General features: G+C 39.5%; 2 protein-coding genes across 2 annotated transcripts; both read right to left on the bottom strand.

Annotated features, from left to right (window-relative positions):
• Positions 1 to 21: 21 nt before the first annotated feature.
• LOC307248959 (interferon-induced GTP-binding protein Mx-like) lies at positions 22 to 7502 on the bottom strand. Its single transcript, XM_080025526.1, has 12 exons — positions 7236 to 7502; positions 6193 to 6330; positions 5926 to 6080; positions 5619 to 5757; positions 5327 to 5525; positions 5144 to 5222; positions 4921 to 5043; positions 4674 to 4815; positions 4443 to 4601; positions 4242 to 4318; positions 2722 to 2979; positions 22 to 2602 (listed from the first exon to the last, which is right to left on the bottom strand). Exons 1-12 carry the CDS (start codon positions 7420 to 7422, stop codon positions 2378 to 2380), a joined length of 1881 nt encoding a protein of 626 aa, XP_079881652.1. The 5' UTR covers positions 7423 to 7502; the 3' UTR covers positions 22 to 2377.
• A 1302-nt stretch (positions 7503 to 8804) lies between these two features.
• Positions 8805 to 16587, bottom strand: LOC307248949 (interferon-induced GTP-binding protein Mx-like). Its single transcript, XM_080025514.1, has 13 exons — positions 16450 to 16587; positions 16148 to 16359; positions 15205 to 15342; positions 14942 to 15096; positions 13656 to 13794; positions 12301 to 12499; positions 12121 to 12199; positions 11912 to 12034; positions 11654 to 11780; positions 11236 to 11394; positions 11049 to 11125; positions 10704 to 10964; positions 8805 to 9367 (listed from the first exon to the last, which is right to left on the bottom strand). Exons 2-13 carry the CDS (start codon positions 16332 to 16334, stop codon positions 9077 to 9079), a joined length of 1935 nt encoding a protein of 644 aa, XP_079881640.1. The 5' UTR covers positions 16335 to 16359; positions 16450 to 16587; the 3' UTR covers positions 8805 to 9076.
• Between the last annotated feature and the right edge of the window lie 1135 nt (positions 16588 to 17722).

Below are 17722 nucleotides of genomic sequence, written 5' to 3' on the forward strand. Positions count from 1 at the left end.
TTTAAGTTTATTATTGTAAGTGCTTTAGAAATTGAGATTTTTGGTTCAAGAGTATTAGCATACAACTAATGATGAGATAATGGCTGTTAAAGATGGTTGTATTATGTTAAGGTTTTGCCTGCAGTGTCATGCCTTCATTTTATTTAAATAGACCACAATCAAATTACCACCTGACATGAACATGAAGCCTTTGTCATCAATTATGCATGGGAACACATTTATTTTCATGGGATGAGAGGATTCACTAGCCAGGGCAGTATCATTTCATGGCTGATTGTCCAAACATTACTTAGTAAGAACTTAACTAGCAATTATATAAGTTATTGATCAAGGGGAAAAGGCATTATTTAGTGACCAGTTTAAAAAAAATCGATTGATGATCAGTGCACTGGGAATCAGGACTGAATCAACTTTGCATTTGAATCATAGACCTTCATTTTTTCAAGTGGAAAACCACATAGGTTTATTGATGATAGGAGACATAGAGGCTATATATGTAGTTGGTAAATGTCATATGGCTTTATAATTAAAGATTGTATTACAGCTATTGTGTTTTGCAGTCAAACTAGGATAATTTCCTCAATAAGCCCAGAAGGGGGAGACAAAGAACATCGTTTTTTATTGATAGCTAACTCATTTGTTTGTAGTCAAGACCAGAGACCTCTGATGTAAAAAGTTTACCACTTTCACCAAGAGTAAAACAGCTACAGGACGGAAACGGCAGCTGCAAGGTTTGATATCCTATAAGTGTGGTTGTCATTTAGATTTAGAGAAAATATATCAACTGTCTTATTGATATTATTTTATATTAAAAAAGAGGTCTAGGCTCTGCTGGGACAATATTAAATAGATTAGAATGTAACATTAGATTTACCTGTAAAGGCAACTAAATAATTTATAGTAGCCAAACAATCAATTCCAGTCAAAACATTTATTTATTTAAACAATTTAACAATATTTGGAAAAACAAGAAAATAATGAATTTAGATAATTTCAAATATATGAGTGGTCCAACATTAGCAGAAAACAAAGCAATTTCGTCAAATGAGATTTGAAAAAAGTGCCTTATTAAATTAAAGAAGTGCATACTGTATTAGAGTACATTTAAAACGACTCACATGTGCTGAACTTGGCCTGATAGATTGTACATCTTACAGTTTTTCTCAGTTGCTTTGGTGCTTTTCTCAGATCAGAAAGAAAATTCTCATAACTATTAGTTCAACCTCCGCAACGTTTAGTCATTTGAGCACATCATAGTAGCAATTTCTCCTTCCTCTGAACAAATTGCAAATGCTTTTGGACATGTATCAGTTGCTTTCATACCATTCTCTGCTGTTTTATAACATTGTCATTTGCTTGTCATGTCAGTCAAAATGAACTATACTTATGGATGCTGAATAGTTGTTCCCAATAAAACTAATAGTCTTAATTTCATTGCTTGAGTCATTACATACAAAATTGTTGAACTAGTTATCAAATTCTGTCAAGCAAATTTTATACCTCTTCTTTATCATAGATACTTTCCTCGCTGCATTGCAAGGGATAATATCCGTTGTGATGAAATTATGTGGCCAGACAGACAGGAACGTCTGGATGTGCCAGAATGATTTACCTATATATGTTCAGTTACAATATGTCCTGTTATATTGTTCACACTTGTGCACAGCTCTACCAAAAGGGTGTTTTTTTATGTTTGTTCTAAATAAGTGACTGAAGTGTATTTTTCTTTTGCACAATGCTTTAGAATTGCAAAGAGCATATACAGTAAAAATGTGAAACATAGGTATTCAGTGTCTTGTACTCACTTACTCCCCGAACTACAGCAATGTGTAACTTTACTGTAGTTTTCAAATGGCTGTACAAGTAGTGTATAGTGCTGTCTTGAGCATTTTCAGGTAGTGTCACCGAGTTCTGACCTTTTTTTTGCAACGTAAAACACTGAGAGAATAAACTGTCATAATGAAAACATGACAAAGCCATTTGACTATCTTGTTCATAAACGATGGTGTCAAGACTTCTCATTTTGATGACACTGGCAGTTTCATTGACATGAATACTTGCTTTTGAGGAAAGACTATCCATTTTGAGCAAGTGACGTACTTTTGCAGGTTATCCACTAGGTTTTGCAGTTTGCACTAATTGTTTTGAGAAATGCACTGACTGCTGTGCAAATGTTAATAGTGATGTGAGAAAAGCACCAAAGCGACTGAGAAAAACTGTAATCAAATTGAATATGTTCAAAACACAATGTGCAGTAAAAAAATATATAAATATATAATAAAGTATAACAATCCTTTATCCAATAATGTACTGTACTGTATTTGACAAATGAAAAAGGTACAGTAGACTGCTGCTGTCAGAGGAGGTCAAGACTCCTCTAGAACTCTACCAGGTATGTGCGGGCCTTCATCAGGCGTTTGAGGCGACTCTGCAAACCAGCCCTCTTGCTACCGATGTCCAAATCCTCCTTCAGCAAGAACTCCAAGTTCTCCTTGTCTTGAAGCACCATCAGCATCTCTCTCTGCAGCTGGATGGCTGACTCCTGCAACATCTGGTAGCGAATCACCAGCGGGATCTGGTCAGCCAGACGCTGGCTGGCAATCTGAGTGAGGAGAAAGATAGAAAAGTTTGAGAGGCAAAAACCGATATCTAAAAATCGGCCCTGCGTATAAGCATTGCTGTTTTTTTGTTTATGAATCATTCCTCTAGATTAAAACTCACTCTGTAATACGATTTAAGATGCAACATCAGCTCCTGAAGTGTTGCATGGTTATCCATTCTATTCACAACAATCCCAAAACTTAATTTGGGCTTCCCCTTATGTTTTTCTTCCTCCTCATCCTCCTCTTTCTTGCTGTGACTCAAACTGTTGCTGTAGGTTCTGTCCTGAGAGTAAACAAGCAGCTCCATCTTGAACTGGGTCCTCAGCATGGATTCAGCAGTGGACTCTTTGTCTGGTTTGATGGCTTCAATCCTTGCCTATAAAACAAGATTGTAAGTAGTATTAAGACCAATTCAATAAATCCAATGAAAAATTGATAACCAAAGTATTGACGATGAAAATCAAATTATATGAATTTAAATGTTCAACTCCAAGGTCACACTCACACTTGGCCCGGTTTATCAGTGCCATGCCTAAAGAGCACCTATTATGTTTTTTCGTCTTTTCTGACCTATAAATGTTGTTATAATGTTTTATAGTCATGTTAAACGATAATGACGTAAATGCATTTAGACGTATTCCCTGCTTACTGTCTGGGGTGGCTGTGCACATCGCTCAAAACTACGGTGCGGCCCGTCCCTGCCCTGCCCTCCCCTGCATGCTCAAATCTGCCCGCGCTCGCACTGACTGCAGTCAGCTATTTTCACTACACACCCTGCGTTCCAAATCGCATACTTCTTTTTTCTATTCTACATACTACATCTGACTATAAAAATAATCTAGTTAGGATGCAGTAGGCATACAATTGGGACATACTTTTACTTATTTATTTCATCATAACATTGCGCCTTGATCTTGCCTCTTGCTTTTATATCCATCGCATCGCCATTTGTTTTAATATGGAGGCTCCGTCGATGTGACTTCACTTCAGGTGCACACTGGACTGTGGGTCAAAATTGCCCAAATAGGATGCTGTTTTCAACACTTAAAATGTTGGCCGGATGTAGTAGACATCCGGGTACTTTCAACCATCCTACATCTGACCACAAGAATCGGGACATCCCAAATCTTTTTTCTACCATACTAAATAGTAGAAAGTATGCGATTCGGAACGCAGGGACAGTGTAGCTAATACTTCCATTTAGTGTAGCGGTGAAGCTAGGGGGCGGTGCAAGGTTGCCACAAGGGAACCTGACCAATCAGAGCAGACCCGTTCTGCTCTGATTGGCCAGGTTCCAGGAGGGCAGACGGGGGTAGGCCTATAGGGGAGACGGGGGTCTTAAAGAGAGTTCCGTTTAGGCTCTAAACAGAATGTCTTCGCAGAGAGGCTACATAGCAATGCCAGTGTGAGAAATAAAAAGGGATTTTTGGACACTATACCATGAAAAAAGTTTCAAGTAGAGCCAAATACAAGACAAGACAAATAGCATAATATGGGATCTCTTTAGGCACGATTGTCCCCTCTCCCTCCTCCCCCACTGTCCATGCCCAGTCTGCACTCACACCTCTCCAAACGATCCAGGCCTAAGTAGTAGGCCCAGATTTGCCTAATGCGAGTGCGCCCTTTGAATATGTCTACCTTGGCAGTTTTCAGCAGGTTAGGAAATCCAGGGAAGCTACTTTGGGCCAGCTGTATGAACACCTTTCTAATAGCATCTGGAGGAAACAGAAATACAACAGGATACAGCACTGAGCATATAACTGGTGGTTAAAGATAATACCGCAAAGTGTGAATAAAACTGAAGAAATCATTGAATCTGTCATTTGTTCAATCACATACCTCCTACATCCTTGAGTGTCTTGACAGCAGGTTCTTCCAGCTGTTTGATCTGCTCCTTGACCATGACCTCAAAGGTCTTGTAGTTGATGAAGCCCGGCAGTTCTCTTCCACGGTATCTCTCTTCATACTCCCCCACCTCTTTTTCAATTCTCGTGTTAACTGCAACACAAATGTATATTTTAGAGTCCTGTTGATTGAAAGCTATAGACTAGATCAAAATGATCCACTCACATGTTTCTCCTGACTGGTCCAGGTGGGTATTCCACTTCCTAAACTCTCTTCTGAGCTTCGAAAAGACGTTGAGCTTCTCTCCACAGTGGAGTTCCTCTCCTGTCGTCAGACTGATGGCGTCCTGAGTGAATGCTGTCACTTTCTGCAGCACACATTACATATTTAACATCTTAAAAGTATATTTATATTTGTGAAGAGCACTTGTCTTTGTAGCCAGGTTAATGTTATGTAGAGTGAGGGAGCTCACATCGATGAGAAAGACGAGTCTCTCAGCTGCATCACATGGGGGCCCATTTCCATATCTCTCCAGCTCTGCCCGAGTCTGTGCTAGTTTCTCCTCTATCTGCTCTTCTAGTCGAGGCATAGATCTCTGAAGATCATACACAGGTGAAACACTTTAACACCTGATGGTGACTGATAATAATTTATAGAAAATAAGTTGTTGAGATAAAACAATAAGAAACATTCACCTCAATGTGATGCACCAGCTCGAGGGTGAGTTTCTCAGCCAGTTTAGGAACAGTGGCATTGCCTTCATTGTAGAGAGTTCTACAGCAAGAATAAAAAGAACTTACTTAGAACATGCTCTACAACCTGTCAAACACTTTGACAAATAAATATTTTGTGAATTTAACCAAAAATTATGAACTTACTGGAAAACCATGTGATCGCTGAAGAAGGCTTTCTCTCTTTCTATTGCTTCAGTAAGAGACACCTTGTCTGTGATCTCCTTCTGACCCCTGCACTTGACGATCATGTAGCCCTTCTTCAGGTGGATGACCTCATTGTGGACAATGTCAACCACCGTCTCTTCTGTGCCTTTGTCCACTAGGTCAGGCTTGGTCAAGATACCTTACACAGAGAGAGTGACATAGATAGAGAGAGAGCTAGGTAAGTAACTTACCTCAGAGCTAGGTGATATTTTTCAAAATCAGCTTTAAATACCCAAAGTCCTCTCTCCCTCAGGATCCACCTCCTGTGCCATCTTCAGAGCCTCTGTGGTGGCAATGTCCACGTTGCATGGAACTACTACCAAGCTGATGGTTTCTTGTTTTGTGATGAACTTCTGGATCAGTCTCTTTATCTAAAAGTATGAATTCATATGGTACATGAGAGGCTGTGTAGGAGTTGGGAGCATAGGCCCGAGGTTTCATTTCACTGTCAATACTTGATCTGACATAACTTTTTACCAAAGAAAGTTTGCCTGTAAAAACAGTTGACAGTGTGTTTTGGAGACACCGAACAACAATACCTGGTCTCCAATGTTCTCTGGTTGACCCTTTACAGCCACCCTGGCGATGCCAGGAAGGTCAATGAGCGTTAGGTCTGGAACATCCGGAGAGGCAATCTCCAGACTAATGAGGTCATCACTGATCCCCACCCCAACCCCAGCCATTTCATCCTGAGCTGTAGAGAGATGAAATGATGTATGGTGGTTGCAAATGAAGACGTTTTAGTAGCTCCATCAATATTTGGCTTGATAGTTGACAATAACATTTAAGCATGCTGTATACTGTACCTTCTCTGATCTTTTTCTCCACATCTGCAGGGTCTTCTATCTCTTCCTCAAAGTTCTGGTAGCTTATCTTTCCATACCACTCCTCTCCTTCTCTCCTTCTCTTCATCTTCAGTTCGAGGGGACATCTTGTCACAATGCCTGAATTGATGAGTGAATGACAAATAAGGGGAAAATCCTTTGATATTAGCCTAATAATAATAATAATAATTATAATAATTAAATTATCTTACTACTAGCTTACTACTGACTTGATAAGCGCTACTATGACATTTTGAGTTCAAAATGCGATATTAGAAGTTTTCCAATATAAATAAATAATAGGAATGTAGGGAGAGTTGATATAAGCTTCCATTTCCTCTCTACCTAATATATGTAGAGTACCTTTTTTATGGATTTTTGCTATTCATAGAAGTGAGAAAATGTGGACATCTGTCAAAATTGGTAAATGTTATGCTAACATTAAATATAACATTTTCCATAGGCTATTGGATATTCATTATATTCAATATTTTATATTGTATATATTCAAAATAAATAAACCTGTTTAACACAGGGTACCAGTCTGCTTCATTTCTGTGAGGGCTAAATGTATAGTCAATGTATAGGCAATTCAAAGTGCTTAACGGGCTTAAAATACATCAAGATAAGATAGAAATGTAATAATAAAAACAAAGAACAAATATAGGCAGACAAATAGTTTAAAATGTTAAGAATTGCATTTAACATAAAGTTAAAATAACAAGCGAATAGAAAGGGTAGTGTGTTTCTAATGAAAATACTAAGCACAACATTGTTCATAGCTGTAACTTATTACTTCAAAATATAGCCTACAATATTAGGTGGGCCTATGACACATTTTATTATTGAGGGTCCGGCCGAGATTATAGAATGGATGGATGGATGGATAGATAGATAGATAGATAGATAGATAGAAAGAAAGAAAGAAAGAAAGAAAGAAAGAAAGAAAGAAAGAAAGAAAGAAAGAAAGAAAGAAAGAAAGAAAGAAAGAAAGAAAGAAAGAAAGAAAGAAAGAAAGAACTCACCACTTCCTCTTGGCAGAGCCACCCCTGACAGCGCCTCCAACACAGAGCTCTTCCCGGAGCTTTGGTCTCCGATCACGGCGATAGCCGGCAGCGCCAAGTCCTTCTCTACCCCCAGAGAGCGAAGAGAGTCAATGAGGTCAATGCAGGGACGCACCTTCTCCTCGTACTGTTGGTTCAGAGTGTTCATGTTGATGGCTTCTTGTCTCCTGTAAAGGAAGAATAAACTGATTTCTGTGAGATCAGTTTCGTCCGTGGCGATCGAGTCTACAGAAGATGCTCGAGTGCCGAATGCTGGTGGAGTGTCAGATTACAGATGCGGTATAAATGAAACTGAATGTCAAGTTAGGTTTCGTTTCTCTGTCTTTCATTTACTTTTTCCTGTTAACCCTGTATGCCATGGCATAGTGTTGCCATCATCCTACAGGTCCTTTATTTATTTATTTTAATAAAAAGAATAGGCTTTTATCACCAGACATGTCAAAGTGGGCGTGGCATTTATTTATTTTTTGACTCGGGTTGCATCTATTTTTGGTCATAGATAAACAATCATAATTTGTTTAGTCCAACAAGGGCTTGGTGAACCTGCCTAGGAAACAAGTGAGTTTATAATGTGCTTATACAGTAGTTAAAGGAATAGTTCAACATTTTCAGATTGAAGTGGTTTGCCTCAATCTCTCTGGTTTATAGGCAACAGAAACCTTCCCTGTAACTTTGCGAGTATTTTTTATTATGTTAGGGGCATAAATTGCTCATTCGGATTAGTTTAGCTCAAGCACCAGTAGGTAGACAAGGGCAGCAAGTAGCCTGCATTTTGAGGTACTTTTACTTTACACAACCTATATTTGGCAGCTGTGGTTGGCTACATTGAAGATCAAGAGTTTACAGACAAAATATGTCATCAGATGATAAGATTCCCAACAGCATTTACAGTTGTCACATGTGGCTTCACTTTGCTCACTCTGCATTGCATCAAAAATAGTATCCAATCTAATAAAACACTTTTATACTTTTATACTCAATCCACTTTGAATGTTACTGTGAACCTGCAGGTTATCTCATGTAGCACCACTTGAAACATGTAATGATTGATCAGTCAGTGGGTCGGTTTCAGCTTCATAAAAGTTCTCTTAAAGCTCTTGTTCTTTTTATCAGAACAGGCAGGGGTCAACAGCAGGCAATATTTCTTCATCACATTTTGAACCAAACTGTTCTGAATAATAATAAATAGTTTCCAATGTTTAACTCAAAGCTCAAGAGAGATTTTAGCTCTACAACTCTTTTCTGAACTAATCTTTCCAAAACATATTTGATACAGACTAATCTGAACTCTTAACGATTTTTAACCAAGCAATTTTATAGTTTTTAAGTCCCCTGTGTTCCAGAGCCTAAACAGATTAGGTAAATAGATGTAGACATAAACTTTAAATTGAATAGGATGCATGCAGATAGACATGCAGGCACTTTTATGAATACATACATAGAAGAGTGAAAAAGGAGAGAAGATATCAGTCATATTAGTATATAATATATAATTTATTCAAATAATGAACAAACCGTTAAACACAGATAAACACTTCTGCTTCATTTTCTTTGTGGGCTAAAATGTTTGCTATAGCAGATGTTTGAACTGTTAAACTTCTTTTCAATGCTTTGTGGGTGTCACCTGTTTTCTGTTAGCAGCATTCAGACCTTTACAACTAGTTTGTTTATGTTTAAATTACTAAAGCGCAACATAGATCTAACCTCTCCTTTTGTTTAGAATGTGCACCAGATTGATGCATTTAACTTCAAGATACGCAATCTAAAGAAATTTAAAGAATGTGATTACTCATCAACTTCTTCTAATAAAAATCTTTCTCATCTTGTTTGCTCTGCGGTTGTGTTGTGTTGAAGTTGTATATGTTCATACTAAATTCAGTCAACAGAATGCGTGCCTTTGACAGGCGTTCGAGGCGTTTCTGAAGGTCGATTCTCTTGTGTTTTATGCCAGAGTCCTCTCGAAGCAACGACTCGGTTTTCTCCTTGTCCTGAAGCACCTGCACCATCTCCCTCTGCAGCTGGGCGACAGACTCCTGCAACATCTGGTAGAGGATCACCAGAGGGATCTGGTCAGCCAGACGCTGGCCCGCAATCTGGGATTTGGAGAGGAGAAGTAGGGCTGTAAAACTAACATCATTATCTTTACCTTATTACTGGAAAATATATCTATATTTTCTGTTACTCTTGACAGCACAATATCATGCATATCCAAATCCTTTATTCATATTTGGGTATTTTTGGGTATACTGGTATTTTACACATGTAGGGGAGAACGAGGTAATGTGAGACATCGGGTAATTTGAGACACCTCCTGTATCTAGGCAATGCAACACATTTTTGGTCATGTGAGCATTATGTTTTCAAGCCCCTCCCATTTCTCCTTGGCCATAAAGGAGAGGACCTCATGGTGCTGTTGTAAGCATGTTTTTTTCACAAAAACATTTTTTTTTTGCATGTAAAAGTAAATTTTCTTGCTGTCAACTTATTCAACTGTTGTGCCAAAGCAAATTGATTCAGGTAGAAAAACTTCTACCATACATGTTGATGAACTAGTACCAACATATGAAACCATGTGATGATGCTAACTGAAGATTAGCCTGAATTGCCAAGAGGGGTAGTTTTTCTCAAATTGTGTACTTTCAAGTGTTTAGAATTTTTTTTGCTTAAACCTACAGTGTGTAGAATTTTGGGTTTTATTTCCTAGCAGATTTTGTAGAAAGTAATTATAATATATCCATAAGTACATTTAATTTAGTGCATAATAGCTGAATTTTTTTTTTTATTATTTTTTTTTCCCTTAGAAAGGGTCTCATATATGTCCATATTTCTGCATATCTTGGACCAAGGCCTAGTGCCACCATCTTGAAAGTGTCATAGTTCGAATGTCATCAAGTGCATTGTTTAAAATGTAGAATTGTTCTTGTCCTTGAAGGCCACTGTAGCTTCTGTTATTATTCGAAAGGGTTGAGGTTACCCAGGGAGCGTTGCATTCTAGAACATTGTAGAACTTTCTTGATGATGTCATATTACACACTGCACCTTTAATTGACCAAACCCCATGATTCTGTTACTAGTCCGACATTAGTTCTGGAATATTCTAACTGTTACATGTGCTGTTATAGTAGTTTCAGAGTGGAAAAAGTAAGTGGATCAGTGTACCCCCTTGATTTCTCTGGTATGTCTCAGGTTACCCCTAAGCTGGGGTAAAGTGAGACACCAGACAACTTATTTTTTAAACAATCATATTTTCATTTCCCTTCGTCCTGAATAAATCCTGATCATTTCCATTGCTAGGAAACATCCTGAATTAATGGGAAATGTGTACATTTTACTGATAAATCTTTTCAGCTCGCTTAGAGGGGAGGAAATGTAAAAGGTGTCTCACTTTACCCCACTCTCCCCTATCAGTAGAATCCTAATTACACTTACTTGGTAGTAGGACTTAAGGTGTTTGACCATTTCCTTCAGGGTGGCCCCACTGTCATCATTGCTCCCAGGGCTGTTGGTGGTTTTCTTTACCACTGTAGCACCGAAGGAAACAGAAAGCTGTTCATCTTCCCTCTTCCGCTTCCCTAGCTTCTTGCTGTATGTGCTGTCCTGAGTGTAAACAATCGACTCCATCTTAAACTGAGTCCTAAGCATGGACTCTGCAGCATTCTCCTTCTCCTTTGTGATGGTTTCAATCTTCCTCTAAATGACATAAACATGTGTCAGTAAATATTTAACAATCTTTTGTAGAATGTATACAGTAGCAATGGAAAATGAACATTATACCGTAGCGGTTTGGATGAGGTTAGGAAATCCAACAAAGCTGCTCCTTGCCACCTTAAACAGCTCTTTCTTCACAACTTCTAAAAAACAAAATACCAAGACCATCAGAAAGTGAGGATTCCATGATCAAATAATGACTGAAAGGTACAATGTACTCAGGTGTACTTCAATCACTGTAGCATCATGATACCTGACACTTCCTTGATCTTCAGGACAGCAGGCTCTTCTAGCTTTTTGATCTGCTCCTTGACCATATCCTCAAAGGTCTTGTAGTTGATGAAGCCCGGCAGTTCTCTTCCACGGTACTTTCGTTCATACTGAGCCACCTCTTTCTCGATATTCCAGTTGACTGTAACAGGGATGAATTCGTTAAACAAATGACTTTTGAGAGTTTTTTTTAGGGACAGGAGAGAGGGTTTAGTTGTTGTCAATATAGTTACTGTATATAGAGTTAAACTTGGGTCAATGTAAACATCACCATAATTTTTTAAATCTACAAAAGGTTGCATTTAAGGTGAGACATGGCAGGCAAATATTACAGGCTAATTTGTTTAGCCACAGCAAAACCATCCAAAGTGATGTAATGACACAGCTGTTGATGCACTTACATGTGACTCCAGAGCGGTCTATGATCTCTTTCCATCCCGCAAACTGTTTTCTGAGTATGGAAAAGATGTTGAGCCTGACATCCCCTCTTGTGAGGCCAATGGACTCCTGTGTAAACGCTGTCACACTCTAAAATGCCACAGGTTAGAATAAACGGAGAGGGAAAGTTAACATTTCAGAAGCTCAAACCCTTTGGTTACATATTAGGTTAGGAGGTGTAGTGTTTCGCAAGTGTAAAAAAGTGCCAGCTCCTAACTCACATCAATAAGGAAACCCAGTCTCTCAGATGCGTCAGATGGGGGTCCATTGCCATATTTGTTCAGCTCTGCCTGAGTCTTGAGTAGTTTAGTCTCTATCTGCTCTTCCAGCCGAGGCAGAGATTTCTACAACTCAGGGCAAAAATCAACACGTTAAGTAGGCAAAGTTATCTGTAATGAACTCTAAGGGGGAAGCACTGAGAAGCATTCACCTGGATGTGTTGCACCAGCTCAAGGGTGAGCTTTTCCGCCAGTTTAGGAACAGTGGCATTGCCTTCATCATAGAGTATCCTACATCAAGCACAGAAAGTGACTAAGTACATCCTAGACCTAGAGGACCTGTCGAACAGCAAATCATTATTTGAATAATTGCCTAAAAAGACTGAACTTACTGGAAATACTCATGGCCTGTGAAGAAGGCTTCCTCTCTTTCTATTGCTTCAGTAAGAGACACCTTGTCTGTGATCTCCTTCTGACCCCTGCACTTGACGATCATGTAGCCCTTCTTCAGGTGGAAGACCTCATTGTTGACAATGTCAACCACCGTCTGTTCTGTCCCTTTGTCTACCAGGTCAGGCTTGGTCAAGATACCTTACAGAGAGAGAGAGAGAGAGAGAGAGTACGTGTGAGAGAGAGGGGGGTACATTAAAGGCACTACGCGTAACTTTGTCAGTTGGCGGCCCCTTTGGACAAAAGCGGTAGTATTTTCTCGACGCCAGCTGTAGTGAAGCTGTTTTCTAGCACGTGCCGGCCGTGCGTGTGTCAAAATATTAGGACGCCGTATAGTGCATGTCCGTGTGTTGAAAGTGTGGGCACGGCCTTTTTTCGGCTCTGTTAGAGTGGTAGTGACACTGCATCAACTAATGCCAGTCAGTGCCACACACACCTGATTGCAATGAGTTGATGCAGGTTCACTCACTCTTACGGAGCTGAAAGATTCTGTGTCCTCACAGAAAGTGAATGAACAAGAAATGCCAGTATAGATCACGATGAGGTAATGTGTTTATGTTGTTGTAAATAATGACTATTTCAGATGAATAATGGTCATCTGATGATGATGAAGCAAAGTAAACTTTGTTTTAGTACCGCTCATTCATTTAGGAGTAAACACTGCAGTCTAGCTCGCTCCCGTGAAATTGTGTACACGTTGCTTGGCAACGCCCTCCACCCGCCCGTCTATCACTTTCCCTTTTAGCTTCTTTTTTTTTTTTTAAAGATATTTTTTTGGCATTTTTATGCTTTATTGACAGTGCAGAGAGACAGAGGTGAAATGGGGCAGAGAGGGGAGTGACATGCAGAGAACGACCGCGGGTGGGAATCGAACCCGGGTCTGCTGCTGGGCCCGGCCCGGGAGGGGGACGCCTTACCAACTGAGCTAAAGGCCCCTTTTAGCTTTTCTTCATTGAATTTTCTTTTTTCCTTTGATGGTTCAGCCCCGTTATCAGTCATTATGACGACAAATAACTGTCTCAAACAAGGCTCCCGCTCCCCTTCCCTCACCTGGAGGAATAGACTTCTCAAATCGCGTTGCTGCGCCACACTGAAATCTGCGACCAATATAGATATGTGACCATAGAGCCTGCAAAACATCTTTCTTTGCACTGATGGTCTCGTTTGCTGTTAAAGGTAATTTATGATTATCAAAGGAAAAATTAGGCTGTTTTAAAGATATTTAAAAGTTACTCGTAGTGGCTTTAAAGTTTTCAATAACCAAAGAGCACTTTTTTTTAAAGTCCAATCTAATCACCCAAAGTCCTCTCTCCCTCAGGATCCACCTCCTGTGCCATCTTCAGAGCCTCTGTGGTGGCAATGTCCACGTTGCATGGAACAACTACCAAGCTGATGGTTTCTTGTTTTGTGATGAACTTCTGGATCAGTCTTTTAATCTGAAAGTATGAATTAATATTATAATATCAAGTGCGGATGTAAAGTTGTAAACTGTAATACTATCAAATTGCCATTTTGTCCAGGGATGTTCTAATCAAATAATGAACAAATACATTGTAACAAGAGTAAAAAGCTAAAGCCACACTAACTGCCCGTGAAGTTGTAGTAGACAGTACACTCAAGAGAACACAATTGCGGGATGGATGAAAAATGGAGGTGGCCAAAGAAATCAATCATTTCAGGGTTAGGCATGTTGTTGAACTTGTGACTGACGAGCAGTTTAGCAAATGCTAAAAAAGATAGGAGCAATAGAAATAATATTGCATATAAAGAGGTTGATGTAGTTTAAATGTAAGGAATGGATTCAACTGCCTTTTTAACTGCACTGACATAAGCTGTAACAGTTAGCAGGACCAGCTAGTTAGCAACTACCATCAGTTGTGACCAATGACTTCCAAGGCAAACTATAAAGGTTAAGGTTAGTTTTCTCTATTTGAAGCTCATTTAATGACACGCACACTGCAGTGTTTTCCACTGTGTGGAAGCAGAGGGAGGTAGGCCTATACAGAACAAGATTAACGGGTTAGCAAGGTAAATGTACTCCTCTCTCTATAGCTCAGAAAAAAATGGCTGGGCCCGGGTAGCCAGATTAGTTTTTAAGTCACGAGGGGGACTCTTTTTTAACCTGGCCAGATCACCATGGTAATTCAGGCCTCACACCTAACCTGGTCAGGAGGTTATGTCCAGAATTTGGGATTGCATACATTATATAACATTAACTCCTTTGGAAATCTCCAGGTGCAGGAACATGTTATATCGGCTGACTTGTTGAATTTGAAATTAATTAACCCTTCCTTTATCTATTTAAACACAAGTTCCTAAATGATGGGAACAGTAGTTCCAAATTATAAAATTTGATTATGAGTTGTCCTGTTTTAGCCCAAGGAGAGGTCAGGTCTTCCTAACCAAAACCCTCATGATTGGAACAAATAGAAATGTGACCTGCTTATGGCATTAGGGAACTCTGGGGATCAGTACCATCATACAGATTCATCCCTTGAGGACCATGACTATTTGTTCAATACTGTCTGTACAACAGAAGTGAAGATATTTTGTACCAAAATATTAAGTGCTGAACAACCATACCTGGTCTCCAATGTTCTCTTTTTGTCCCCTTACAGCCACCCTGGTGATGCCTGGAAGGTCAATGAGCGTCAGGTCTGGAACATCAGGAGAGGCGATCTCCAGACTGATGAGGTCATCACTAATCCCTGACCCGGTCCCAGCCATTTTATTCTGAGCTTTAGAGAGAGGACATGATATATATGATGATTACAAATGACACATTTCAGTAGATCAACCAATATTTGACTTATATTAGTGACATTTAAGCATGCTGTATACTGTACCTTCTCTGATCTTTTCCTCCACATCTGCAGGGTCTTCTATCTCTTCCTTAAAGTCCTGGTAGCTTATCTTTCCATACCACTCCTCTCCTTCTCTCCTTCTCTTCATCTTCAGTTCGAGGGGACATCTTGTCACAATGCCTGAATTGATGGTGAGTGGGGGAGGAGAAAAAGTGGAATCCAGTGTGCTTGATGAAATGATGGGAATATCTATCTGAGAGATCCATGATCCATGAGAATGAACAGCTGTCTCACTTAGTTATGTGTATCTAACAGTTATGTCAGAACCTTGCATTATATAAATTATTTTCCAATTTGAAGTCAATCTCTTTGTAATTGTATACTATAAGGAAACACCTACAAATAATGTGGTCAATAAAATAGGTTAATGGTTGGTATTTATTACTGTAACTCCAGGTTATGTTTTTCATGCTCTCTGAAGCCCCATCATTTTGTACAAAACACAACTTTCAATGTTGTAACCATCATTGTGGCATCAAATATAGATAAGTCTATTTGTGTCTTCATTAAAAAAATAAAACATAAAAATCCATATAGGATATTCTGTTTTTAATAAATAAGTAAATCGAATAGGCTACTTACAGATTGCTTATTATTACCATGCGTTGATGGTGTTCCGTTTGCTCTGTCATCACCATCCAAACTTTTACCATCAGTGTTTTTATGATTAAATTACTATACAACATTGTTTAACTTCTTCAAAGATTAACCTCTTAATTTTGCAAACAAAGTGCACGAGGTTTGTGCTTAAAAAAAAAAAAAAAAATCATAATTAACAATCTACAAATGTTCTCATGGGAGAGCCTCCCCCCCCCCCCCCCCCCCCCCGTAGACCACAGTCTCAGAAAGTCACGTGGGGAGATAGATTAGGTTGTGGTTGTAGGTTTAGGCATCTTTCTTATGTCTATGGTTGTAGGTAACTCACCACTTCCTCTTGGCAGAGCCACTCCTGACAGCGCCTCCAACACAGAGCTCTTCCCGGAGCTTTGGTCTCCGATCACGGCGATAGCCGGCAGCGCCAAGTCCTTCTCTACCCCCAGAGAGCGAAGAGAGTCAATGAGGTCAATGCAGGGACGCACCTTCTCCTCGTACTGTTGGTTCAGACTGTTCATGTTGATGACGTCTTGTCTTCTGTAACTAAATAAATAAAAATAAAATTATAGCATAAACAAATGTAAGTTCACTGAGATTTCACTAATGAGTTTCGTCCGTGTCGTTCGAGTCTACCTGATGCTGAAGTAGCCTACTTGTAGGCCTACAGAATATTGGAGTCAAATTCGATCTTTAACAAAGGAAGGAAAATCCTTTGTACAGACGAATAAGATAATCCTACTTTGTGAGATGACTAGTGTACATCAGCAGAGGCTCTAGTGCAGAATGTTGGAGAGTTTCGATTTCATGCTGTCAAGTTAGGTTTCGTTTCGTTTTTTGGCTAAAGGCGCCCCCTAATTCAGAAATGTAAAAGCACAAGAGAAACAGGTTTAGATTTGTTTTAATGTGTGTTCAAAGCAAATCTAAACGAATGAAACAGTCACACCAAGAAATTATTTAAAGGTGGAGTCAGGCTGACTCAGACGACGTCAGCTATTCTGGAGTAGCCTGGTCCAACCAGACCATCGTACTTAATTTCATTTGTACAGAAGCCTACTTGAAGTGAAATGAAAATTGAGCGGAAGTAGGTAGGCGGGCGGAGCCAGGCTAATTCTGGAGGATGCTTGTTGTCAAAATCAGTGAATATCTCCTCACGATCCCCCTAACTGTCCATACGGTGTGTAGGCCTACACTGAAGAACAATCAAGTGTTAATACACAGCTTAAACTTAATGGCTAAACGGGCATCTTGCAAGCTACGATGCGGCCCTCTTTGTTTACAGTATGTTTACCAGTTTACAGAGGCTTCTCAAATGGTGGGGCGCGTCCCCCTGGGGGGACGCCGTGAGTTGTCAGGGGGGGCGCGGGCTGCCTTGATTTCCAACTGACCAAAAAAAAAGAGGGATGTGTGCTTGTGTATGGTCATATCCGCGCGAAAGGCCGCGATTTGCAGTAAATAAATGTCCACGTGTCTCTGTAGGCTATTTAAAAAGAAATAAAGCAAGACTAATAATAACATTAATGAATTATTGGTTATCGCATCACAGATGGCCTATTGGCCTATAACCACCATAACTATGTTTACAGTTTAAAAATGTTTTGAATGAAATGCAAACCTCAGTGAATCATTTGCTCGTGTTTCTCTGTCCTGAGATTCACACAGACTAAGCAGTCTTGTTTAAATGTTACAAATTGAGCTAATAAACTGAACTTTGATTTGTTTTGCTGCAGAAGTTATCTCAGCTAATTTTTGTTATCTAATTTGATAAGGTGATTGTATGCCGAATGCTCGTGCCAGAAACTCATACAGTGGTTTTGTACAGCTAAATAAATATTAGCAGGTTCTCAATAGTATTTCAATTAAGGGGGGCGCGAAAACATTTATGTCCCCTAGGGGGGGCATGAGTGAC

The sequence above is a fragment of the Ammodytes marinus genome (genome assembly GCF_949987685.1).
Source record: "Ammodytes marinus genome assembly, chromosome: 4".
Classification (NCBI taxonomy): domain Eukaryota; kingdom Metazoa; phylum Chordata; class Actinopteri; order Uranoscopiformes; family Ammodytidae; genus Ammodytes; species Ammodytes marinus.